The sequence below is a fragment of the Varroa destructor genome, unplaced genomic scaffold (assembly GCF_002443255.2).
Source record: "Varroa destructor unplaced genomic scaffold, Vdes_3.0 BEIS01000004.1, whole genome shotgun sequence".
In the NCBI taxonomy this organism is placed as follows: domain Eukaryota; kingdom Metazoa; phylum Arthropoda; class Arachnida; order Mesostigmata; family Varroidae; genus Varroa; species Varroa destructor.
Window position 1 is genome coordinate 1008177 of NW_019211457.1, and position 26264 is coordinate 1034440.

At 41.7% G+C, this 26264-nt stretch overlaps 2 protein-coding genes across 14 annotated transcripts in view; one reads left to right on the plus strand and one right to left on the minus strand.

Moving 5' to 3' along the window:
• The window catches only part of LOC111249758 (uncharacterized), a 95796-nt gene extending 79149 nt beyond the window's left edge, over nucleotides 1-16647 (minus strand). Inside the window, exons 1-2 of one of the 11 annotated variants that reach the window (XM_022804042.2) lie at nucleotides 16590-16647; nucleotides 15595-15856 (exon numbers count right to left, since the gene is read on the minus strand). Coding sequence is in view for 1 of the 11 variants with exons in the window: in XM_086989082.1 (XP_086845208.1) it covers nucleotides 16043-16091 (49 nt within the window). In the remaining 10 variants the exon portion in view is untranslated. Of the gene's footprint in view, nucleotides 1-15594; nucleotides 16450-16589 lie in introns of those variants that run through there. The other 10 variants (XM_022804044.2, XM_022804041.2, XM_022804043.2 and 7 more) reach the window with 10 other exon arrangements.
• Nucleotides 16648-17525: 878 nt separating this feature from the next.
• LOC111248792 (nonsense-mediated mRNA decay factor SMG7-like) lies at nucleotides 17526-25247 on the plus strand. Of its 3 annotated transcripts, XM_086989077.1 has the most exons (4): nucleotides 17526-17677; nucleotides 17930-19207; nucleotides 21224-21563; nucleotides 22682-25247. In XM_086989077.1, the coding sequence occupies exons 2-4, from the start codon at nucleotides 19014-19016 to the stop codon at nucleotides 24554-24556; spliced, it is 2409 nt and encodes an 802-aa protein (XP_086845203.1). In that variant the 5' UTR covers nucleotides 17526-17677; nucleotides 17930-19013; the 3' UTR covers nucleotides 24557-25247. The 3 variants fall into 3 exon arrangements, with proteins under 3 accessions (XP_086845203.1, XP_086845202.1, XP_022657470.1); XM_086989076.1 differs by having other exon boundaries at nucleotides 17534-19207; XM_022801735.2 differs by having other exon boundaries at nucleotides 17536-19207; nucleotides 21326-21563.
• Nucleotides 25248-26264: the final 1017 nt, after the last annotated feature.

Here is a 26264-nt window from a genome sequence, read left to right on the forward strand (position 1 = left end):
CTTTCTTGTTCTCTCCATTTACCCTTTCATCCAATAACCGCATAATGACGCCATTGACCGATTAGTAGGTATCGTGTGTTCCTCACATGCTCGCGGGTAGTAATACAATCGAAGACTGACTTTTGCTTTCATTCGCCCTTTTGTTGTCATTTTTGTCTCTCGTCTACGGCTGTTTAGAGCCGCGAGCTTTCTTAGAACTTGGGGCACAGAATTCCTCGCACTGCCATCGTTGTCGTCGTCCTCGTCATCGGCGTTTGGTGTCAACCCTCAATGCTGTTGGACAACTAAGTGCCTTCCCACTTTTCTCGCTAGTTCTTAAACGGTTGGGGAAAAACAAGGCGACCATGAAAGCAACGAGTAGCAGCAGTTGAAGTGAAGAGCCACCCATAACGTTTGGACGAGCAGAAGTTCCCGATTTCTCCCTAAGTAAATGGTCGGAAACTGAAAGAGTGACTTTGTTGAGAATGATTTAAAGACTTGTTTCGCTACGCTGCCTCAGTTGACTGTCGTTAACGGTAATTATGCGCGTTCAGAAGGCGAGTGGCGCCAGGGTAGTAACTCGAGCTAAGAACTGCTCCCAACCTCAAGAAATTTAATATTACGGTTGATTTTGGTTACAATCAAATTAAAAGACAACGATGGCTGCTGACTAGGATTGGACGGATATTGTCCATCGCCGCTTGATTTAAATTTTATTATTTGCTTTTGTACCTTGGTCGTTTATAGAATAATGTGTAACTGTGGACCCTATCGCTTTATCACGCCATTCTACGCGATTTCGTGTCGCATATTCTGCAACGATCCCGATCCCCCTATATCCAACTAAATAATTTTTACTCACTCCATGCGCTTGAGCTTAAATAGTAATAATAATAAGGCCTTTCCACTCGTATGTCTGCCAGCAGTTGCTTACAGATTCCATTCTTGCCTTCCAAAACTAAATTCATTAATATAAAGACACTGTATTAACCACTTCCGAAACGTTGGAAATATATTTCGTAAACGGGCAAGGCTCCCAGCGCTGGCCCACTGACAAAGCAGCTCATATTGATGTACTCAAATTTTAAGTTAAATTCTCAAAAGGAGCGCGACGTAGCTCAGCTAGTAAGGTGGGCAGGCTTCTCTACATTCTATGAGGTGTCCCCCGGTTGTCCGAAATCGGGAAAGAAGTCTCACTTCTAAATGGTCTCTTGAATAAAAAAATTTCCTTAAATTAAGAACCTTGAAGGACCTACTTCCTCTCTCTTGTTCTGTCTTGCCTTTTGTCCTCAACCCCATCCTAGTTAAAAGGTAGGCGATTTATTTCTAGCGTTTCGGCTATAAACGATCGTTCGGCTGCCAGAGAGCTTGCCGTTCAATCTAGATTACTCCTCTTAAGCAGCTTCATAATGAATAAAAGATAAAAGTTAACAGTAAGTATTAACGTGGGTCAGCGGTAAGCATAACAATACAAACGCACGGCAAAGAAAAAAAGGGATCATATACTAAATGAGTACAAGAGGCGCTACACGTTGGCCTAACTCCCAAGCATTCGCTCATATTCAGACACCTATTTTACATTAACATTCCTCAAAGTAGAATAACAAATACGATGTGTCTCAAGCTAAGATCGAGTTATTCTATTGATCTTAGAGATCATTGGATTACATATATATATAATTCAATTATCTCTGATATATATGTATATATAGCGAAAAAAAATGACGCTAATGGCATTGTTTTTAGGCAGACTCGACCTTTTTGGTCCTATAAAGAGTCCGTCTATTTGCGATGTAACGACGACAAAGACCCATTGATTGTGAAATTTCAATAAAGCTTGCGGTTACCGAAACTGTGTGGGGTGTTTTCCTAATTGCTTCTATTTTTTCCGTCAAAAATTAGGCATTTTCGTTTGCCTATTATGCTCTATTGTTGCTATGGACGTAATGTCTCTAATAAAAGAAGCACGCACAGAGCGAAGCCTGCGTGTTTCCCCTTCGTACATTTCTGTTTAAACCCTGAGAGTTTACGCAGAAATGCAGTCTGTTATTCAAACCCCAACCATCATGTGTAGGCTGGAAGCACTCAGAAGCCACAACGGCACTTACATAATGACACGTCTGCGTATCCCGCCTAAAGCCATTAAGCCCAAAAATTGTCCCATTAGATAACTACGATCATATTAAATATTCATAAGTCGCTTTGACTTTTTCCCTATAAAAGTATTCGCGTCTTGCAACTATCCCTTAACTGCATCTATACAGATCTACCACCATGAAAGCAAACTAGAGTAATAAATTATTCCTGCTTTACCACTTTCGCCCGGGCATGGGGTTGCAATGAAATTGCTTAGTTAATACAGCTGATCTGTCGAGCGGCGCACACATTTCGTGTCCCCGCCTCGTAACTACCTGTATATATATATATATATATATATATATATATATATATTGTAATGTTGCGCCTGTACGCTTAAAAACAATAACTCGTTTCGGCCGAATTCAATTTCAACATTGGCCCTTTGTTTGTGGAGAATTGTATGCGCTACTTCAAGCTCGGCATTCTGTGAGCAGCAGTCCCTTTGCGAAAGAAACTTGGGTCGCGGGTAATGGTCATGTTGAAGGAGCGAAAGAACGAGCGTCGGTCAGTCAAGTAGAGCTAACGTTTCAAATCCGTGCGGAACACCGAATACGCTATAGATATGGATTTGGATGAGTAATTCGGACGCATATCCCCTTTTGATGTGATAAAAACTACCTGTCAGCATCGTCACCATCGTGTGTTTACCATTATCACGGGCAACTTGCAATATCATGCCGTTTTTGCCCATCTTCTCATCCGTTCTATTGCTCACTATCAAGGATTTGTAGGATAACTGTGCCGAATACGTGAATGGACTAGGACAGGCGAAAAGCCTGGCTAAAGTTCGCGTTCGAGCCAGGTCTCAGACAGAACTTATGAACCTGTTTTTTATTTTAGAAAAGGCCGAACTTAACCGATGCGATGCGTCTGAGAAACCCGGCTTCCTTTCTTCTAACTATGAAAACAAACGAAAAAATAGGAACTCTATCCAGGAAGTGCGCTTTAATCTATTAGTGTGTACCTTACTACGCGACTGTAGACCTGAAGAACAGTGACTAAGCTAACGTGCCGTATGCTCGTACTCTTTAGCAGATTCTCTAAACGAGACATACATAAGAAACGACGTGTTGAGAAGAAGGACGACAAGGCAAAAACTTTTCACGTATTGGCATTACAGATTCTGTGTATTTAGATTTATTATTGAACGCGACTCATCCGAATTATCTGCTTTAGGAGTGTATGATTAGATTCGTATGTTTAGTTGTATATAAGCGAAGTCCAAGTAATGGTTGAATGTAATCAAACAATTATGAATTGTTCTAACGAACTGGGTCTACAATGTTATTCAATAAAAAAAATAAATAAATATTAGAGTCGACCTCGATGCAAGGAGTCGAAAGGTTCTTTTGGAGAGAATTTTCAGGCTTTGTTCTTTAAGATTAATCTTTTAATAGTACGAATCTTGTTGGTCGAACCAGAGAACTTTTCTGGATAGTCGACTGGACAGTATGAGGCAAGCAGCTGTTGAAGGTGACCGGTGTGTCATTCGTCGCTATCTTAGAACAAATACTCGTCATTCATCATGTTGCGTTGGCGCTTGTTTTAAAAGCTATTATCAATGCATATGACTAGGCTAATAACATGCTTGAGATAACATCACAATACCAACACGTGATGCAAATGTGATTAGGAGTCACTTAAATGGCAATCAAGCAGACTTCGCTTTGGCAGCCAATGAAAATTAGCTCGCTCTCACGGATCAGTAGCGTCCCAGGCGCAATGACGAAATGGAAACAACGCGGGCAGAATCGGCAGTTCCACAACAATACCAACAGCAACGATAACAGAAACAACTGCGGGAAAGCAGCTATATTCTGTCGTTACGATGGTATTTCAGTCAATTTTTCTCCCTTACTCTGCCTACCTCGGCCCCCCTACCCTCAGAATTCACCAAGTTTCCGACCTTTTCATTTTTTTTCCGTAGTAGAAATTTCCCGTACAATCAGTAACCGCGGGACCAGACCAACGCGTCTTTTTTCCTTTTTTTTTTTCATTTACATTTTCTTGAGCTGCTTCTTCATCAATCCCTTCGTTTATCTTCACCGGTGTAGCCACCCCCCGATCTCTTCAATCTTCTTAACCACCTCAAGATCCCCAAAGACAAGTAAACGAACCGACAACGCTATGTTCTGCTAGTAATAGGAACATTTTTCTCTCCGTTTTCTTTCTCTTCTTCCCCATGCGCCCCTCTGCTATTTTTCCAGTTCCTTGAATTTCGTTTTTGTCGTTTTTTTCATCATATACTGCTCCGGCCATATATCCCATTTCGGTCACCAGCGCTTCATCGCTAGCTACCCTCTTCAGCTTTTTTTCGCTACTTTTTTTCATCCAGAACCACCGTCAGCTCCTGCCCACTGCAGCTTCACTCCTTTATTCCTTCCCGCCGCCAGGGCCCTTTTCCTCTCTGTTTTTCCTTTGCATTCCACTGCCTTGATTTTCTCGCTTTGAAAAGCTGCCTAAGTAAAGCTCCAGCAGAGTAATGGTGCTCTGACAAAGGTTGCTTGCGGCAGCCACGACTGGAACTCCTTTATCTTTGTCTCTCATTTTCTGCTGTTCTGCCATTCGATGCCCGTTTATTCGCTAAATCGCTGCTAGTTATCAGCAGTAATACTGGCAGATTCGCAAGTTGGATTTGTTTATTGCGGTGACATCAATTTCTTTGTTGCTTCTGCTGTTGGAGAAATTCGGTATTCTCAAGCGGACCCGGTACACAGGAGCTGACCCCTCCCTCCAAAATAAAAAAGAAAAATGGCTTTGCGATAGAAAAAGATGAACTTGTTCTTTTTTTGTCTCAGATCTCAGACGAATAAGTGGATTAATCAAGTCGGTGTTTCTCTTGCGCTTTTAGTTTATAGACACCTATGTGCATTTGCATCGTACCTTGAGAAGTCATAGTAACCTATGCGGGTGTGACGCGGATCTTCCGAACCAGGGCGACTAAAATTGGTCTCTGTCGCTTACAGTACACTTACGGCACGCTCACGCAAGGATCCCAATACAAATAGAGAATGCGCATAATATGTCAATACCAATGAGTAAATAGAGTGCCAATACATCTATGGGGCATCACAACAAAGGCCGACGAAAATCAGCGTTAATTTTTCATCTCTCGGACTTTTTGCTCTTCTCCGTACTAATTAATTACAATTCATTTCCTCATCTTTGCTGATCGTAGTTCAAACAATATCAATGCAAATGAATAACATAATATTAAAAAATGAAAGCGAACATAAATTATCTTCTATGTTGACAAGAGATATACCCCCTGACGTATTACACTACTGGCATCAAGTGCCGATAGTTAAATGCTAGCTTATCTATGACGTAGTATAGCCAAATCTTGGTCACAAGCACATCTAGGGAAGTAAAAGGGTTCGAGCTGTCAAGCCATAAAGGTTTCGATTATTTGTGCAATACAACTCTGTTATATAACCCACTTGTGCGATAAACTACTAGTTTCTAATTTTTGAGTATTAGATTTGTCATCATTTTGTGTGAAATCTCTTTTTCTTCAGCGTTTACTGTCTACTGCCTTTTACTCCTGGCATTGCTTTAGTTCGGAATTGTTTTAGATGGCTAATTCTTTCGAGCACAGAAGAAAGCAATTTAGGACCAGTTTCAAACCACTCAGTTGGTAATAATGATACCACTGCACCACCACAGGGAGTAGCTACTTTAAAGTACCTGTCATTACCTAACTGCAACTGTCAATATGCAGAAGTTTCTACGTGGTCCAATAGAACCCCAAAGCGACTTCTCAAGACCTGGCCGTCGGTCGTGTCCCAACCAACCCAGGGTCCTGGGGTTCTAGAGTAGTTTTCAGCGCCTGCCAAGGCTGATGTTGCTTGCATTAATGCTGTTTCGTTGCCTTCCGTAGTAGTGTCTTGCGTAGCACTTCTCCAATATTTTTCTCGTACGCACTTGGGCCCTTCTGGCGTCTCCCCTGCGTAAACCTTTAGAATAATTTGACGCGATAAGCAGAGCGCCTTCGTTATGTGGCCTCTGTAAGCGCTTAGGGATAATCTTACGGCTACTCATTGACCTCTTTCTCATCGAGGAGCCGTAAGACCTTGCAACTGTAGGCCCATTGGCACACGGCCTGCGGCTAAAGGTCCGCTCAACCTATCCTATCGAGCGTGTTTCCTCACAGTCGTCCGTATGCATTACGAAATGGATGAATGGGTCTCTGGCGCCACAGCGGAATCATTGATTTCTGAGAGAGAAGTAATAGCAGCGAAAACGTTTGCAGAAGTATGCGACAAAGATGCTGTAGAAACAGCAGTAGCATCAGCATCAACAAAGTTAAAATGGGTAGTCGAACGAAAAACGATACACAGAAAACAGATAACGAAAAAATGTTTGGGGGCGGCATGTGCCCGCAAAGTGAGGCACCGATATCGCACCGGCCACGAAGATAAGCGATGGCGCTGTTAAAACGAATAATAAGGGTGGGCAGTCGACAGAGGGGCTCTCAAACAACTGGTAGCGTCAAGCACAGCCGCCAAGCAAAATCAGTGACTGACAATGATCGCAATTTGAGCAACGGCGATTTATGAGAGGAATCTTAGCAAAACAGTTAACACCTTCTCCACGACCACTATTACGACCGCTTGGGGCAAACAAGAAATAAGTGGCACTTTTGCTCCGTGACTTCTTTTTCTGTTTCTCATATAAGACCGAAGGCCTAACGGTGCATTACTACGGGACAGCACCACGTTAACTGCAGATCGGATTACTGAAACATAGACTATTAGCTTGGCTAAGTCGGTCTGTGTAAACGGCGGCAAACACACACCAACAACGGCTATGAAGCCGTAAAATCCGTGAAGCCATCCGATCAACAATGATTTATTAACATGTAAGCTGCTTCAGCTAAAGGGGCGTACTGGAATGATGATGACATAGAATAAAAATGGTCGAGATATTGTCCGGGTCAATCTTGACAACCCTCCACAGACTCTAAGCGTTTTACAAAATTACGGATACGTTGATGTCACGTATTAATTTTTGCAAAAAAGAATCACGGCTTAATAATAAAAATAATCGACGTTGACTACTGCGATATTTAGAGCAATTTTTGGCCGAGGAATATGAACGTCTGTATAATTAAAAGGTCGAAAGCACATCTTTTGAAGTTAGCCTTACAAGTTATGTCAAAGCGTGTGAATTGCATTACGGAAAACATAAAATTCCATAGTAACAATACTATAATCTGAACATATAATTTGTAACAATAATCATTATTATTGCTATTATTGTTACCGGCAATACCTTTGCTTGGACCTTCGCAAAAATATATGGCTGTAATTAATTCGGTTGTCATAATGGATGGATATCGATTAGTTAACCTATTTGCAAACATCACCTGCCCGATTCATTTCCATTACCGAGTCAGTTTTATTGATAGATAATACACACATATGCTCCCAGCTGTACACCGGCAACTCTTTCACTTTGCTAGTTCTGTTCTCTACAAAGGCGTCTCCACGTATAAAGTACCCTTTAAGCTCTTTTTCATAGAAGCAGACACAGACCAACAAGTACCCAGTCGACAACAATTACCCTGGGAAGGCTCACTATTTGCCCATAGTCAGTGACCGCTTTTGCTTCACAACAGCGGGACATAAGAACGATGAACATGGACAGGTTTTTACAGAGGAACTGTTTACGCCATATCAAGGATCTGAGGTTTTCTACAGGCTGATAGCTCAGAATCATAATATCGCTCTAGTCATGCCGAATGCGCGTGCTGTAATATCCTTTGGATCCTCTGGCCATCCGCTGTTAACACTGCCTTGATTTCTTAACTCCATTGCCATGACAAGCTCAGTGAGCTTAATAGAACCAAGTAGACTAAATAGTTGTATTACAATGGACGTTTAGGACATTACCAGTATCGCCTTGTTGATAGTGAAGAAGGTAACGAGCGCAATTTAAGTTTTCGTTATTATATGATTGAAAACAATAATGTGATTTGATAAAGAGACATGACCTTAGTAGTAATAGATACTATGTATGAGAAATCTGGGATTGATAATCACTTCTGTAGATCGTTTGGAGCTGGGTCGCACTCTTGTAAATGTTTAAATGCTGAAATGAAAATGAAAAAAATGTCTAAAAAATGCTGTCGGTTTTGGCCAATTAAGAAATAGCGCGCTATATTTGCTAAAAAGGACGAAAATAAAATAGGTAAATAGTCCAAGCTTCAAGTGACTATGAACTGGACACTGAGGGTAACGAACTAATATTTTTCTGGCAAAACAATTGTAGTAAACTTATTATAGTAAGAGTGACACTTCTATTTACTTCTCATACATTGCAACTGGTTACAGATGATCTGATGTGATTTATCAAAAGTCTTTGCTTTTTTTTTTTATATAACAACACATGAATAGTGTTAACAGCAGATATCAAAACCGCACGTCTGTTGCTTAATCTCAACATATCAATACGTATATTTGCCCATTATACATATTTTGCATCACGGTCCCTGGGGAGTGATCTGTCATAGAGAATCTATCGTTATTCCACAAGGCTCTGCTTACAATGTTTTTTGACTCTGTTGTACCCATCTGTTTATTATATCAACACTGTGCATACTCTAGCTCTCACTCTCTCACTCTCTCTCTCTCTCTCTCTCTCTCTCTCTCCCCTATATATTCTCTTATCTTTCTTCTCATACCTTATATATAATTAGAATCCTCAGAGTAGTACCAGCAACTATTTTATTAACAGCCGTAAACGGTTTATCCCGAAATACGAGACCCTTCGTCTAACTAAAAGGACTTCATCTGTAGCATTTCATAGCACGTAGCCGTAGCCGTGATGTGTATGCGTGCATGTGCGCATGCAAACACGTCTGCACGTGATGTATTGTTGTATTTACGGCGTGATAATATCATGAGATGGTTTGGCGAAGCATTTATATCGCTGGAACTATCAAGGTAGACGTTCGAGGTTTCCTCAACCACTTGGCTGGCCTTGAACAAAGCGAAATACTATTACCACTCCAAGACGCAACTTTCTTCGCCCACAATTGTGATTATTATTATTATTATTATTATTATGGTGAATTACAGCGAATTGGATGCCGAACTACAGCTAAGAAAAATGGCGACGTTGTACACTAACGGCGAATGTATCTACTAACCCTCATTGTATTTGACCTAGCATACTAGAGGGTCGGGATTTACTCCCTAATTAGATCCGATACTGTCAATAGCACTTTAACGTTATGCGGCATTTTCGATCGATCATCATAAATAAAAGAAAATGCCTATTATCAATACGTTGTTCATTTAACATTCTACTACAAATGGATATTTAGACTTATGTAAAAAACAAAAAAAAAGCTGCTGCATTAGACCCACTCCAAGCATCTTCAGTATGCCCCTAATAACGATGCATGTTCGCGTGTGTGTGAACTTCCTTATGTTCAGGATCCCCTAAAGTGAACTCTTAGCCTTTATTTTTGAAATGTTTGGTTGGAGCGGCTATAAAAGATTCTGATTCCTCAATGAACGTTCCTAGAGGGCAGTGGCGCTTGTGCCTCTTCGGGTAGGCCTCTACGGCCATTTCTCCATCATACAACATAAACACACCTGGGTCCAAACACTGCATATCGACAGTTGAGAATTGTTTGCAAAGAATTAATAGCAGCCGTTAACGATCAGAAAAGCTGAAAAGAACCACTGAAATTCCTGTTCTGCTAATAACTTGAAGAAAGTCGGTTTGGAGGGAAATAAAAGTGCACAAGAGGGTTTGCTTTCCTTGTGCGTTTTCGATCTCAATCCTTCTCAGGCTGCTATCTCTGTGGGGACTCGCGTCTTGACCCATTTATAGGAATAGCTTGCAAGGTGAGAATGAAAAATAACATGCAGTTTCACTTATTAGCCGATACAGTATCCTGCTTAGAAGAAGGATTATTGTGGACCTCCGTTTAGCTGCTACCACTGAGTCTCTCAGTGAATGGTAACCCTTTCACGGGAGACATTGGCCCTTAGGATCGAATTATCCAATTTTTCTGTGATTTCGATCTCGTGGTCCACTAATCTATGCAAGTAGCCACGTAAAGCGTAAGCGTCCCATTTCGCTTATTCTCAAAGCTGAAAAAACAAAGCGAGGATCACAGACCCCTTGGAAAAATAAAGTTTAATTATAATAGAAAACGAATATATTTTCTCCTAAATCAGCAAACTTCATCTGTGTTAAATACGTAACCTTGTAAGAAAACCTATAGATATTATCGCCACGACATGCACTGGAATGAAGACCTCAGCTAAAGGCTCAACAAAGTGGAGGATTCACATTTTGCTTGTGAACTAGCCTTTTTTGAGTAACCCAATGTGTTAATAACTCCAACAATCTAATCAAATTTTACCTATTTTGATCTGCATTACCGTCAGACTAGTAGAAACTTGGTTTCCTCTAGACTCTACGGTGGAGCTCATGCACGACAAAGCGAATACGTCATATGTGTTTAGCTGGTTCATCCTTTTCCACTTACTGTTTGTCGTAGCACCCTAAGCAAAAAATCTCCAGCAACCTTCGCGAGTTTTCGCTATTAGTCTTTAAGGTTCGTCCTGAAAAATTCCGTTTCTGAGCGCTCAAAACGACGACATATATCTTCGGCTAGGAGATATGAGGCGAATCGGTTAGGAGATATGCGAGGCGAACTCGGGTACACGAAATTACTATGTGTAGTTTTTGAAGAAGAAAGCTTTGACACCAATCATTTGTTTGAGGTTCTCCACAGTAATATCTACCCGAACGATGTGGATCCCACATATTGCAGTAGGGGGTATCTTAAAGACGAATAAGTTGAAAGCGATTGTGAGGAATAAGCGATGAGACTGTTTGATCGTCCATGCGGCCAATACTGACTTTTTGTACCTTTCGGTGAAGTGCGCAGTGGAACTTCCACCGCAGGGAAAAGTACCCTCGAATACAGAAACTGGTTTACATAGGCAGAAAGCGATATGGTGAAACACAAAACGTCAATGCCTGCTGTCCTACCTTCCCTTCCAAACTTCATTGCCACCGTCTTAATCAAATTTACGGCCAGCTTCAAATCTGTGACTGCCCGGGGAGGGGAGGGGGGCAGGTCTGTTACACATAGAACGTGCTTGATTCGTATGTTCCTAGGTTATCTGTACACAAGGTTTCTACTTATTTTCCCGGTCCTTTCATTTGATCATACAGGCTCTTCAGGAAGGTGGATAATAAGAGTTGGCTTAGGTTCTTCCCCCGACCTAGATCAGTTGAAAAGTGCATCTGTGAATAACAATAATATCAAAACAGTAAAATTCGGCGTAAGACGCTTCATCCAACGTATGATTTTACTAAATTATTATATCCACAAAACGTGGTTTGGCTATGAAGCGAACACCTTTGGCTCATTTGATTTAATTTTAATTTAGCAACACTAACAAGGACTCTATAACACCTATATATAGTTTCACTAAAGGTTAGGCATAATGCTTACTTATTGTGCTATTAACCTATCGTTTGTTACTGTCCATAGTGAGAAACCAAGAAAAATCGACGATGTGCTTCTACTACTTAATCTATTATATATTACCCATGATTCGTCCAGTAGAGCCATTACGCTTCTAACATTAAACGAGCTCTCCCAGACGGTGGAGGAACCTTGCTCTATATCCACTCACCACAGCCATTTCACGCACCTCGAGCCACCGTTACCTACCTATTGTAGTTTCTTTCTCTATTCCTGCGTCTGGCGGTACGCTGCAGCTGCATATGACTTTCCGTTGACGTGTTAAGCATAAACAAGTTTCGCAATGACTGGCCATCTACACAATATCAACGGCAGTAGCCACGGGGGCTGCAGCAAGGTTAAATTACACACTTATAGCAATCACTCAGCAGTTCCGCGCCTCAGAACCCCACAACCGTTTTGCCCCAGACGGAAAACAGTTCTAAAGACAATTCGTGAGAAAGAAAGAGGCCACGGAGAGAAAAGTAGATTCGAGTTCCGCAGCAACTGCCATCATTGGCATTATTGTATAACACACAAATAATCATTGTGCATCAGCACAATTATTGCTAAAATATTGCTCATCAACCCTGGAGCCATAAACAACTACGTGGGAGCTATGAGAATTTTTGATATTGTTTTACCTGACTAACAATTTGATATCACCATGTCGTCATGGGCAGATTGTAATGAGCTTACAAACAAAAAGTCGGTAAAAAAAGAACTAAAGAATAGGACCTATGTACGTATGTTGTTTGTGCTCGCTGCGCAACACGCAATATACAATATAGAATCATAGCTATCGATTTACTTCGGTAACTGGTGAGATGAACACAGTAGGAATATGCGTAATGTGTTTATTTTATGAGATCATTAGATCTTATCGTGTAATGATGCTTGTATTGTAAACAACGATTATACATATAATAGTTATTTTTAGAGAAGAATCATCTGGAGATGTATTCTACTACATTTGTTACTAGATGCTACTAACCTAGCTACAACTATCGAATATGAAAAATTTATAATTTTTCTCAATGACTGTTCAATATTTTCTATAGAAGTAAAATTCCAAACATTTGCAATATGGTCAGCAGGTATTTAGCTCGATAATGTTCCTACCATACGACACCATATGAAATTGGAAATATGGCGCCATTTCAGTCATAGACAAATCATCGTCGACCGATATCGTTAAGTAATGCAGTTAGAGGATACTGTCATCGTTAATAACAAGGTAGATCCAAAGGCCTGTTCACTCGAGTATGGCATTTCTCAACTACCGACTTTCAGTTTAATTCAAATCCGCATATCATTACCAGTAGATACTAATAACGCATTATTATTATTATTAATAGATTGCTATCGGCGTTCTTCCTCAGATTAAGGCTCGAGTTCATGTTCTTATACGAGCTACCCGTGATCTGGTAATCATTTGGATGACTGCTGTCACCTGTTATGCTTGTATGCTGGTAATGAGTGGTTTTCTCGGCTCTACCCCACTGCCCGCTACCTGCGCACACAAGCCCCTTTCGTTCTTTGTAGAACCGGCAGCCACAAGTGTGCTGTTTCCAACTTAACACTAATAAGGTTGTCACTCAGGCAAACTACGCCGTCGCATTTGTACGCAGAAATTGTGTACCACAACTTACCTAAAGGTATCCTTAATTTAGGGCTAATACCACCAGATACTATGGGCTTAGCTCAGTAATACGATATGCCTGACGGATCTGTATACGCTGGCATGATATTGACCACAGACAGAATTGGCGCTGGTTCCTCGTACGACTGCTTCAATCGCTATTTATTACAATAAAGCATGACCGTGATTAATTTTCCTGTGTCGCTTGATTTTCTTCCGGAGTTTACCGATTTGTCCGTTGTTTTCTGCGTTTCCATCCGTGCGTTTGTTCGTCTCAATACCGATGCCAATGATAAAAGCTGCAAGGCGCTGACTCTATCTCTAACTTGACTTCCCTGTCTAACTGGCCGATCCGATCAGCGACTGCCCGGCCAGCCTGAGGAAACGAATGACGGGTGACGATGGTCCGACGATCTGACGCCCTGATCCATCACGGTCGAGCCGCCAACAACAAAGAGCCACCGCTTCCACCAACAATAACAACAAGGAAATTCCGATAGGAGTATAACAGCGGTGGCTTGGGCCATAGTGGAGCCAACGCTGCTAGCGGCCACTATTTTTATGGCAGACTGCCATATCGTCTATTACTAATGTTGGCATTAAATCCAACGGTAGCTACGGCCAATGCGGTGAATACTGTGGTTTGCGCCGACAAGGTGTGCTGCACTGCCAAGATGGGGCACACAGTTGCTGCTGCGGTGCTGTGACATCGGTCCTTCATCAAACATCACACAGCCAACAGTTACCATTTCTCGGCTTTTTGCAGGTACCGATCCATTCTCAGCGTCGGGATTCATCGGAGGCTACAACGATGAGTGCTGGTCGCCCGCTTCGTTTGTCGGTATGAGTGCTGCTGACGGAGCGTCTCCATCCTTCTGTCCATTTGTCTGCCTGTTTGACCGACAGACCGACAGTAAAACGCCAGGTGCACCAAACATCAGCAGCAGCAATCACTAGCGACGTGAACGGTGCAGGCCGCGGTAGAACGATAGCTCATCTCGGCGTGTCGGTCCACCATGACACCAACCGCGTACCTTATGCTTCGTTTGCTACTGCAGTTATTACAATACTATAGCTAGCTTTGCTGTGTCTGCATCTGCTGTTATTGTTGTCGTTATTGTTGCATAGAGTCCCCTGGATGGGCCTCCACCCCTGGAGCACTACCCCGTCTCACCCCCTATCTGGTCCACGCTAATTCAGTAGTTGAAATGGTGGCGGCAAAATTCTCATCGGGTTGAACCGATGCGCAGAGACAGCGCACCTCACTTCGCCGCTTCACCAGTACCAGCAGTAACGACAGAAAGAACGGGAGTGACTCGCTTTATTTATCAATCTATTATATATATATATATATATATATATATATATATAAATTGCTTTGGTATTAGAAAAGAAGGAAACAAACCACTTGTCGAGAGCAACTAGCAACGAACTGGTTTCAACCAGATTTTCATGGATTATAGTTGGCGCTGTCATGACTCACTGAATGGACGAGAACTGAGTGTGGAGCGATTCAACGATAAAGCCGCTCCACTGGAAATTTGGGCGAATCTGATTGAAGAAAGAATATTTGAACTGGAAGTAAGTAGGTTTTAATTGAAATAAGCCACCGACGATCGAAGCATATTGCATCAGTGCGACAAAATAAATTAACCACTCAGTTGCCGCTTACCTAGTTATTAATGGACAGATTGATTCGTTTAGTACTACACACATTCGTACATCCCGCCACTTCTACCAGTAGGTGCTACCGCCCGAAAACTTATATAAAGTTTCGGGCGGTAGTACCTACATATATATACCTATATATACACCCATGTGTGTGAATGGAATTGAGGGTTTGCTTTAAAATGGTGTTACAGGACTTTGATGGATGAGAATTGCGATATGAGGCATATGCTAGCAAATCGCCTAACAGCTCCGAACATCGATTAAATCCATAATAGCGAACGGATAGATCACATAGAGGTTTGACTATCGGAACAATCGCAGGATCATTCATAGTTGTGAGTCCAGAATAAGAAAAGTGAACTGCCACTAATTAATTGCTAAAACATCACATGCGCAATTATCACTTTTCGACTCGTCGTAAATACCCGCGACTTCGTAGGCCAGACAAGCTTTTTATAAGTTTACACGCATCAAAACACAAAGTACCATTACAACAACGCGCCTACATAGTGTTATCGTTCTGGCAGAACACTGTCAACCAATTCAGCCGCTCGAAATCGAACACAAAATAATCCTACAGCAAAACAAATTCGTTCTGCTAGATCAACCCGTGCAATAACTTTTTAACTAAGTAGTCATTCTATTCTGAAACACACACACACACCTGTACTCAGCTACGCAGTAATGCCCCTGTATTCGCGGATGTTACTTGGGCTGTTTTGTTCACAGTTGTTACGCCTGCCGACAATGCTATTGTCTCGATGCCGTGACGCCGCTCCTGCGGGGCGCAACCCGAAGCGTCGCCCGAAATAACAACGAAACGAGTCGAAGAACTAGAAGTCCGTGAGTCAAACAATACTCCATCAATGAGGCAGATCCGGAAATAGCGCCTTCTGATTTCTGAGCCTTTCCTCATCACCATCACACTTCGAGCAATATAAGTTGACAGTAGAAAACTCGATCAGATTACTCTATCACTTGTGGTGAATAATACTATCGTTATGACATCGCGTTGTCTGTCGTTTCTATTTACATTCGTAATAATTCATACTATGAACTGATTCTATCGAACTGTCGCGCGTTTCTATGTTAAATAAAACCAAACACTTTACCACTGGTCTTTTTTAAAGCAGACCTTTCGAAGGTCCTTGAACGGCTCATCTAGCTAATGCTCCTAGCGGGTGCGTTCACTGGACTCACGCCACCGTCTAACACATTCACTCGTGGCAAGAATTGACACAATATGAAATCTCGATAGCGGTCCTGAGATCGAACAGCGATCCATCACCACACGTTCTAGCACCAGCATAACAGAGAGACTACTTCATTCTCACAATGCGACGGTAGCATAGCGCTCCGACACTTTGAAACCGCAAATGGAGCAGCACTCACCCAGCCTGCTGCTCGACTCCGACTAACTCCAACAGCGACCAGAGTCATACACATAGGTTGCGTGAGCCCCATTAGAGCTAACAGCCGAGCGACGGCGAGAGTGAGGGGCGCTACTATGCGACCAATGCGCCCATCACAGCAGCAGTAAACAAATACAACTTAAGCTGGTATCGCTCCGCCGTTGAGTGAGTCCGCTGTTAGTCGCGACTGGACGCTTTAGAACGAATTTCGAATACATTGGTAGTTTGCGCCCAAAATAATACTCACAGCGAAGTGATATGAGTAGACCGTTAAGGTGTCGTAAGGTAGGATCTCTGGCCGAGAATGGGTTGTTGTTGACAATCCTCTTTCCCAACATCTGCGTCCAAAAAAATAGCGCGATATTATATTTGAATCGGAAGGTAAATACCACTAGTAGAATGGTTAGGTATTGCAGCAGACGATACCGCGTGCGGTTCGACACGACGTTATGTAAACAAGAGAGTGTCATTTAGGCATTTATCTATACGATAATTTTTTTTGATTCGATAGCATGTAGACATCGAAAAATAGAAAGTCTAAATGTAGCATGGCCAACGTAAGAATGAGCACTCTTCATTGGCAGGTTTGAGTGTGTTTTGTCGAAATGAAGCCAATAAAACGAAATTCTGTTCCAAAGCGAATGTATACGCAGATCTTTACCAGAAGATATAAAACCTCCTCCTCCTAATTTCGATCGTTTATCTAAACTACCTTTTCAACCACTAAAAAAATGTATACACTACCTCTACTGCAGTATAACGATAGAAAGTGCCATATTTTTTTAAATTGTGCCAATGCTTAACAGTAAAAACTCTCCGCCAATTCTCGAACATGATTAACATCTTGCACCCATTCACATCCCCGTCATTTCGTCCCCCTCTCAGCCCGGTTCCGTTCAGTATCAACTAAGTTGTTCGATTTCGACTGGCGCACCGCGATTTCATTGACTCCATTACAAATCTATGCGTATTATTCTGGTATAAACTAGACTAGGCTCACCGGCGTCTTAAATGGCAATTCATCTATCGATGAAACGCAGTTACACATAAGCAAAAATGGGTTTGGCCTGGTTGCCTTTGAAACTGCTTTCCGTGTCTCCCCATCAGGTAAAGGTGACAGCGTCACTAGCAGCCGCATCAGCAGCAGCAGCTGAAACGGCACTACCTATTTACCTTCTTATGACTAAATGTCGAATGAGCGTCCACGACAAGTGTCCACCAACGCGGACTCGATCATCTGTCTCGATCGGTCGTATTTCGTTGTGTCGCGATTCTTCGTGTTGCTACAGCCGCAGCAGCAACAGCAGCAGTCGCCGTGCCACTAATCGAAACAGCGTAAATGTGTTATTATGATTATTGTGCTCTTCACACATTATTTGAGGGTGCTGCTGTGATGGGGTCTTCGGTTAGCTAAGCGACAGAATCCGTTTGAGTGGGGACAAATCGCGAGTCTGGCGTAGCAACTGCTGCAAAGACGTTTACAGCGTGTACGGCGACGGCATTCGCAGTTGTTTGCTTTTCGCCTCGCACCACTCCATAAGATCAGTAACTATAACGTAACTATTGCACGTGTTTTTTCGATTCCAGTGACGATGGTGATAACGGCAATAATGATGCGGTGACGATGGTCTAAATCGACACGCTGCTCGTGCTAGAAGTGGCTGTTAGGGATCGTTGTATCAGGAGTGCACCGTTGAGGCCTCGTGGTTGTCGTTATCATAGTGCTTGTTATTGTTTCCGCGACATGCCGCAATTTGAAATGGCGTCGAGTAACCATGGGCCAGTGTTGCTAGCGGGGGCAATTAGGGAGGAGATGGCCAACGGCGATCGGCCATTAGCGACGTCTTGACCTGTCTTATTCTTCTACCAGTTTAATTCAGCGTCTAATTGCTACTATCTACTCCTCCTCAGCCGTTCACTTGCTACCTTATTGTAACAAAAAAGTGAACGGGTTTGTGCGAGATCTTCCTGTCAATTTTGGTTCCTCGTTCGTTCATTCGTCCGTGTGTTTGTTTAATTTCCGCCTACATCACACTGCTGTACTACAGTTATACGGTTTACAATGCTACTCTGACCCCCCTACAGCGCACTAAATTAGCACAGATCAAATCGTGTTCGAACAAGCTGAAAGAAAAGGTTAAATCTAAACAACCTAACAAGTATCTAGTCAATTCGCTAAGTAGCGACGCAGAGCTTACGGAACGTGCAAAATTATTCCAAAATTGCGTCGTACGGCGGACATGTCTTTGGGTGAATAAAGAGCAAAAAAGGGTTAAATTTTGTTAAGAATAACATGAAAAATTCGAAACTGAGCAAGAATCAACCGTTCATTTTTGAGGAGTTCAACCGTTACTACCGTGAAACAACGCTAGTATTTCTGCGAGCTTTTTATTCTGCCTAAGCGAGAAGCATTTGCTTCTTTATTACTGTCTCGCGTGACAATCTGGAGACGTACTAACGTAGCGTGTCGATAGATTTAGAAAACACAGTGGTATATTTGTTTTCGGTAATGCTGACTAGCCTCCTCGCGCCACAAGGTCATATTCGTATCGAAATAGGTGCGCACTGGATCTACTATTAGAACAGCAAGTAGATCTCGAAAAAAGTGTAAATTCCGGTCAATAGACCGCGTGGAATTTACTGCCTAAATTTCACCTCGGTTTCAACCATCATGCGCGCAGTTGGTGCAGTCAGAGGTGTCAGTGGAAGCACCTCAAATCGTGCCCCACGAACTGGGGGCGGTGGAGGTGGCGGAGGTCGAGGTGGCATAAGTGAAACTGCCCTCCAAAAACTGGATAGGGCGAAACAAGAATTGGGCGCTTCGAAGGACGCCCTTGGTGGAGGGACTCACGAATTGCGCAAGGAGTAAGTTTGAAAAAATAGCACTATTCTAGCTTCACATGACAAATATTCATCCCTTAGCTAAGCTTACTAACGGGTGTAAGAACAGCAATCGCTTAAGTTGCAATTGAAAAATCCCTAGGAGGTAATAGCGCGTTTCTTTTGAAAGCAAATCCTTAAATCTGTTATCCATTTGTCTTCAGATGGAGAAAGCTAAAGAATGATTTATTTTCGTTTCGAACGTCAACGCTATGGGAAGTGGCTTAAAGCATTATGAGATAACTATTCTTGAAAATTTAGTTTTGGTGATGGTATAGTTTAGATTCAGAAATAAAATAACGCGTCTTTGTGCGTCTTTGTGGATAAGAGACACAAGCACAGCGCAGTGCTTCTCTACTATTGGGCACTCTTTGGGCCAGAAGAAACAAATAAAAACGATATGACAGGCTATGTTAGTTTTTCAATTTCTGAGAAATAATATTAAATTAGTTTAATGTTCATATATAACTATAATAATTTCTAATTAATTTATATGTAGTATGTCTTTGCAATACACAAAATCCTGGCATTGTTTCAAGAAATCAGTTCTGGCATTTTTTACGCAACTAATTATTTATTGATACATATTTTTGTTTACAACTATGTAGACTGAAAGCATTCCATTTGATTTTAGATCATCTAAATTACCTAATTCATATTTATTTTGCTATTATTTAAACTAAATAAGCACACATTTGACACACAACTTCGATGACATTAACTTCTCAATGACGTTAAAACATAAGGCAGGAAGAAAAAATTACAGCTCTTCTGTAAACGGAAAGGCTTTGATTTAAATAGATGCAATTACTTATTAAGGTAGTTCCTTTTGTGTTACCGAAGCAAAGACTCAAATCTAAATTGTTAACGCAGTTAAAGCGGAGTGAAAAAAGGTACAACAGTGGCTTATTCTACGGCATCTTTTTTCACTGATTCCGCAAAAACTGATTTCACTACTCGACTTCGTAGCTATGTCTTCGTCAAGGAGGGAATTCATATTGACTAGTTCGGCCTGTTCGTCTTTCCGCTACTCTAATATCAGCTTTTTTTTTTAAATGAAGAGCGCCGACTTTGGCGCAGTGGAAGGCGGAAATTACATTACCCGAATCCTCAAAAACTCCACGGGACACTTGGCTACCACTTACAGGACACCTGACTGCTCGTCTGTCTCGTTGTGTGCCTTTTGATATCGGATTAAAGAGAGCTCTTCAACCGATTTAATAATAGTAAATGTGCCCTTGATAAACATAGTTTGATATCCGTATAATTTCGCAGAGATGTTTACAACAGAAGGTGGTCCTTCGTAAAATCAAAAAGTGTCCTGCTCTTCGTATGACCATAAGAAAGATCGCTTTAGGGATTCAGAGTAATGAAATACACCTTATTACTTACTGTTCTGGCTACACCCTACCGACTCGATTTGACGCAGGGGTTTAAACTTAACATATGTGTGGATTAGATTTCTGTGTTATATTTTGGCAAGTTCGGTAATGAGTTTGATTTATAAGACATCCTTTTACCTAGCTTGATAAAATTCGTTGCGATCTTGATCTTCGGAATCAATGTCGCTTAGGCGCTTTGTTTGATAACTAGGTTGAAGAAACAAATATTTTTAGAGTAACAACTGCGCTAACCAAGCAAACCTTAATAACTGTTGTAACTCTACTGGCAAAAGACAAGAAGTAAAATACTACGTCAAAATTGTTTTCGTGCATATAAACGTACGAGCGTATGTAGATTTTACGAGACTAACTGAATCACATTTTTGAAGTCAGTCTTTCATTTCTCAAAAATGCTTTGTGAAAATTCATCTTCACGGAAATATGTATTTTGATTTTCGTTACGCTGAATAAAATGGCAAGATCGTATTATACATATAACTCGTTTTTAGAGTGTATATTTGAGTAACAGATAATTTCTAAAATAGGTACTATCTCCATACACTACCTTATATATTCTAATATTCTATACAGGAATAACGTTTTATTATTTGCCTTATAGACGCATTAAGAATTTCGCCTTGAAGGAGAATATTAAGAGATTTTCCTCTGGCCATTTATCCTACGCGCCATACTCGAAGCATTTGTATGTCTATGTGTACAGGTACTGCTCGCTGATTGAAGATGTGCTCTTTAGCGATCTCGAGTATGCACTAGGACGCAAGCTGGAACAAGACCTGTGGAACATGGCCTTTCGGGCATCAATCTCTGCCCTGCAGAAGGAGGCCAGTCTAAGTCGAGAGGGTTCCCTCAAGCTTGGTCTGATGATCGACCTTTCAAGTGGATATTTTCTGCAGCTCCTGCAAAGGCTTGTACAACGGTATCGAGTCACAGAGCTTAAGGTAAGTCTTGTATCAATCGGAAACAGTTCGCTTGACTTCTGTGAAAAAAAATTATACGGATCTGTTTTTATGTCAGTATTTCGGATCTGGGCGCTTGTTGAGTGCGTTTGCCTTCAATTAACAGCTAAAACTTACTTAGACAGCTTAATCTATGTATGAGTGAACAATCAAAAATGTATGAGTTTACTACTGCAGCTTATATAAAGGTCACAACATAATCTGGTAACCTTATTCTAAATTAGATTTACCAGTGAATGAAATATTATGTTTCCATAAAAAAGTACTGTGTTAAAAAAAATATGATACATGTTTCATCGTTCTCCAGGAGAACAAGCTCTTATATTTTACTACATTAACAAAATAATAGACGACAACAAAGAGTGAAAGATGCCCCAATTAATATTGTGAGTCGGGTACCAGTTTAGAGAGTATCTTTTCCAAATCAAAAGAACCTGGCTGAAATATATCACGTCAATTATATCGTTCCTGAGCTGGTGGACACCACAGAGCTATAAATGATCACGTAATCATTGAGCTTAAAGTAGTTGACACTTGCGATGCGGCTATATCGTAGTTAACGATTGCTTAATGCATATAATAATTAATAACTTGATACAGACTGATACCAACACATGCCGATTCCATTTGGTTGCTAAAATATAAGAAACCTCTTACTTAGCGGTTCATATATATATATATATATATATATATATATATATATATGTTTACGGGAATCTTAGGTGAGTGAACCCAAATCTGAAATATAGGTATACATTAAGCAATAAGAAATTACGGTACCAGTATAGTAAACTTAATTATGAAAAAGTTTGTTATTACCATAATCAAGTATACATTTCGTTGTTAAGCATTTATGGATATAGTGCAGAATCTGCAATAAAATATCGACTTTGTTTACTTAGCTTAAAATATGAGTATTTATGCTACTCGGTCCAGTGTATGTATCTCAGTGTTTAGTAAATATATACATCACGGAAAGGTGTAGAATGAATACCCCTATATGTAATAGTAAGTTCCAAATCCTTAAACGTTTTTATCTATTGTATTATTAAATCAGGTATAATATAAAAACTCTTGTTTCTTATCACGTTTCCTTCCAGATGATGCCCGGACCAGATTGTCTAGGAATAATGGACGTCAGAGATGATTCGTCTTCATCGGAGCAGGACCACATTCGCATTGCAAAACGATCTCGCGTACTTTACATCTGCCAATATTGCCTAGTACATCTAGGTGACCTGGCCCGTTACAGAAACGACCTTCAACTGGCCGAGAGCTACTACCGTCAGGCTGTCGACATCGAGCCCCGTAACGGTCATCCGTACAATCAGCTGGGCTTGCTCGAGGGAGCCAAAGGAAATCGGCTAGCCACCCTCTTTCTGTACGTTCGAGCATTATCAGTCAGTCATCCATTTGTTGTTGCGGTAACCAACCTTGAGAGCATGTACTCGAAGCTTATACAAGAGGAGCAGTCTTCCAGAATTTCTCCGCCCATGTCAAAGGAGTCAAGGTACGACAGTCGAATGGCGCCAGCTGAGTTAACTGGGGCTTTTCTACACTTTATTAGTCTAGTCCACCTTAACCAGCAGCCTGCGCTTGCGAGAAAAATTTTATCGACGCTAATGTTAGCGCTGCCCCGGTTAGTGTGCAGCGAAAAGTTGGACGAGCAGACACTGCTTCAGATGGCGACTATGGCGCTGTACACGTTCACGCGGTCAAAACCTAAAAGCCCCGGAACGGTAGCGAACACCTACGGTAAGAAATCGATTACAGAGGCGCAACTTGTAGAAGTAGATGGTGCGGCGAAAATGATGAGCGAATTCGTATTTGGCCTATTTCGGTGTGTTTTATTGGCAAATGTGAGTTCGACTGTAGCCAATCCAGCGATAGCCACAGCATTGTTACTTCTTGAAGCCTTGCTAGCCAACCCAAAAAACGTGTCCATTAACCCCGTCAATGACCTTTGGTATGTGCTTCGCACGGTGCTTAACTCCTTCGCAAGACAATTGACTCTCGACTGGAAAGATGAGGCTCTACCTGAAGATTTCGAACTACGCGGTTTTCTCCCTCTACGAATGGTCCAATCGAAACTAAAATTCGCTAGCCATGGACTCACGCGGGCTCAGGCCGCCGAACTGCGATTAAGCCGGTTTGTCAAGCAAGGTAAAGAGCTGTGTAAAGTGAAATTCCTTGATGGCAGCGCTATCATCAGTTTCATTGATGATGAGTTTCGCGCAAAAGAGTGTACAACTGAGGATGATCTTGTTAAGGAACTTGAACGCATACGGCTAGATAAAGACGATCTGAGACCGGCAGTTCGTTTCAACGTGGATGAGCCCATAGATCCGCGTCGCGAAAAACCGAAAAGACAAAACGTAGCCTTGCAAGCAATCATGAACCAACGTCAGGCACCACCGCCTGAGCCTGTTACACCAGGATCAATTGGAACCATACCATTCACCCAGCCACCGCCACCATTAAATGCTGCTCCGAAATGGAACTTACCTGCGCCGGTAGCACCTCCTCCAGCTCCAGCCTTAATGCATCCGTCGGGGACATATCCGATGACAATCGAAGAACTGGTTAAGCAACCCCCACCTCCTATATACAATGTTGATCTTCGTTTGGTGCCTCCCCCAACTCACTCCCTAACCAGGCCACAACAAGGACCAACACCCACATCCCTCGGATTTAACAATCCGAACGCTATGCCCGGACAAATCGTCCAGTCGAACACCTATTCATTATTTAGTGGCGGCTCATGGAATCCTCAAATGGGGACGCAGATGGGCAGCGGACATACCAACGGGCCTAGGCCACCCCTCTTGCCGTTGGTTGGTTTAGCCAGCGCTGGGGGTATAGGCAATGCTCCTCGACCCCAGGGGGGTTCTTTATGGAAACCTGAGAAGGGTCCTCAGGGCACATCGGCGTTAGAACGACTGCTCAAGGAAACCAAAAAGACGAAGGACCCTTAGGCAGCAGCTGCTATCGCGTCGTAATATCTGTTGAGATGCAGTGTCTGTTGAGTTAATGCTACGACTACGGAAATTAGTGATTCATCTAGCTAGGACTTGAACTAGGTTGTTTCAACCTCGGGAACGCATTAACAAAGAAGGAAAAAACGGACCGACCTGATGATACAATTGAGAACATCGACAATATTCTATTGTATTTTATGCCGCGAAATTGCCGTCTTAGCTCGATTAAGTAAGATACGGGGCTTAAGACCGCTGAGAAGATGAGCGCGTTGTTGATGTTGCAGCAAACAATGGCTTTTCGAGTGACGCAAATGATGATATATTTGTTAACAAATCGCAATGAGAATGACCAGACTATAAAAAAACTGTGTTCCATAAGCATAGATATCTAAGAGGATATAAGAATGTAATTCTATGTGTTATTATAATATATATATATTGTGGCACGCAGCATACGTGCTTGTATAAATGGATGGTTATACCTTCATTTGAGGGAGAGACAATGGAAAGCGCTGGTTACATTTCGAGACAGTTCGCTGATAAAAGTGATAAATGCAGAGGAAAGTTCAGACCTTTTCTGCGTGCACTCACCGCTTCCCGACGGATGAGAAAAAAACACTTATTAAGCTGTTGAGTCTGACAGTTTACTGATTCTACGCGTGAAATAAAAATACCATGGTTACATTAACCTGGATTATAGTCTTTATTACATAAATATATATGTACATTGATATTTCGGTATTCGTTGATTACAGAACGGGAGCAATTTGTGCAATTTAGCTTTGGCATAAGACGTATGCGAAAAGGTTTGTATCAAATCTAAGTAATTACAGAAAAAACAAAAGCTGAAATAGAAAATTAAATTAAAACGCGTATGGAACGCTAGGCGCAGAATAATGCCCACAAACGAAGAAATAAAGATTATGAATTCGTACTGGGTAAAAAAATTAACTCATTACTAAAACTGTTTCCAAATCGATAGCACAGATATCTTACACCGAGTTCCGGTTTCTTCTACTCATTCACAGTATTGTTCTATTCACAGTATTTACAATAATAAATCACCTTTGTTATAGAGACCGTACCTATAGGGAATCGTCATTACTGTACGAAAGCTCTCATAATGATGATGGTTAAGCTAAAAAATCACTCGCAATGAAACACAGTGTAATTCTAACATTACACCATAGATACATTTACGTGCTATGACTTATGCGCGTATCTGCTCGGAAATGGACAAAAGTTCAGACAAATGTTTAGTAGTTCGAAACATCAAGAAATGCCCCAAAACATGTAACAATGATAAGCCCTCAAAACTGTACATACAATATCCCGAAATGTTTGAGACTGGCAAATCTGTTTTCATTGTATCATACTTTTGGAAGGAAATTCTTGATATTGAAATCGTCATCAATATCATTGTCTTTATCCGGTTGTCCGTCGTTGCTGCTTCTGCTTTTCCACTCCCCGCTTCTACTCGCCCAGGAGCCGACGTCTTCTGTTTCGGCGTCGTCATCAACTTCGTCGTCTTCAAGCGGTGGACTTCTATCGGGTTCTACCTCGGCGCGAATTTTCTTATAGCTAGGCTCGCCAGCTGTTTCGTGCCTTCTAATTGTACTGCGCTTCTGCTGTTGTTCAAGATACTTCCATGGGTTGTCCAGCATGGAGGGCTTGACGAACGCGTCAATCAAAGCCAGAGTTTGGT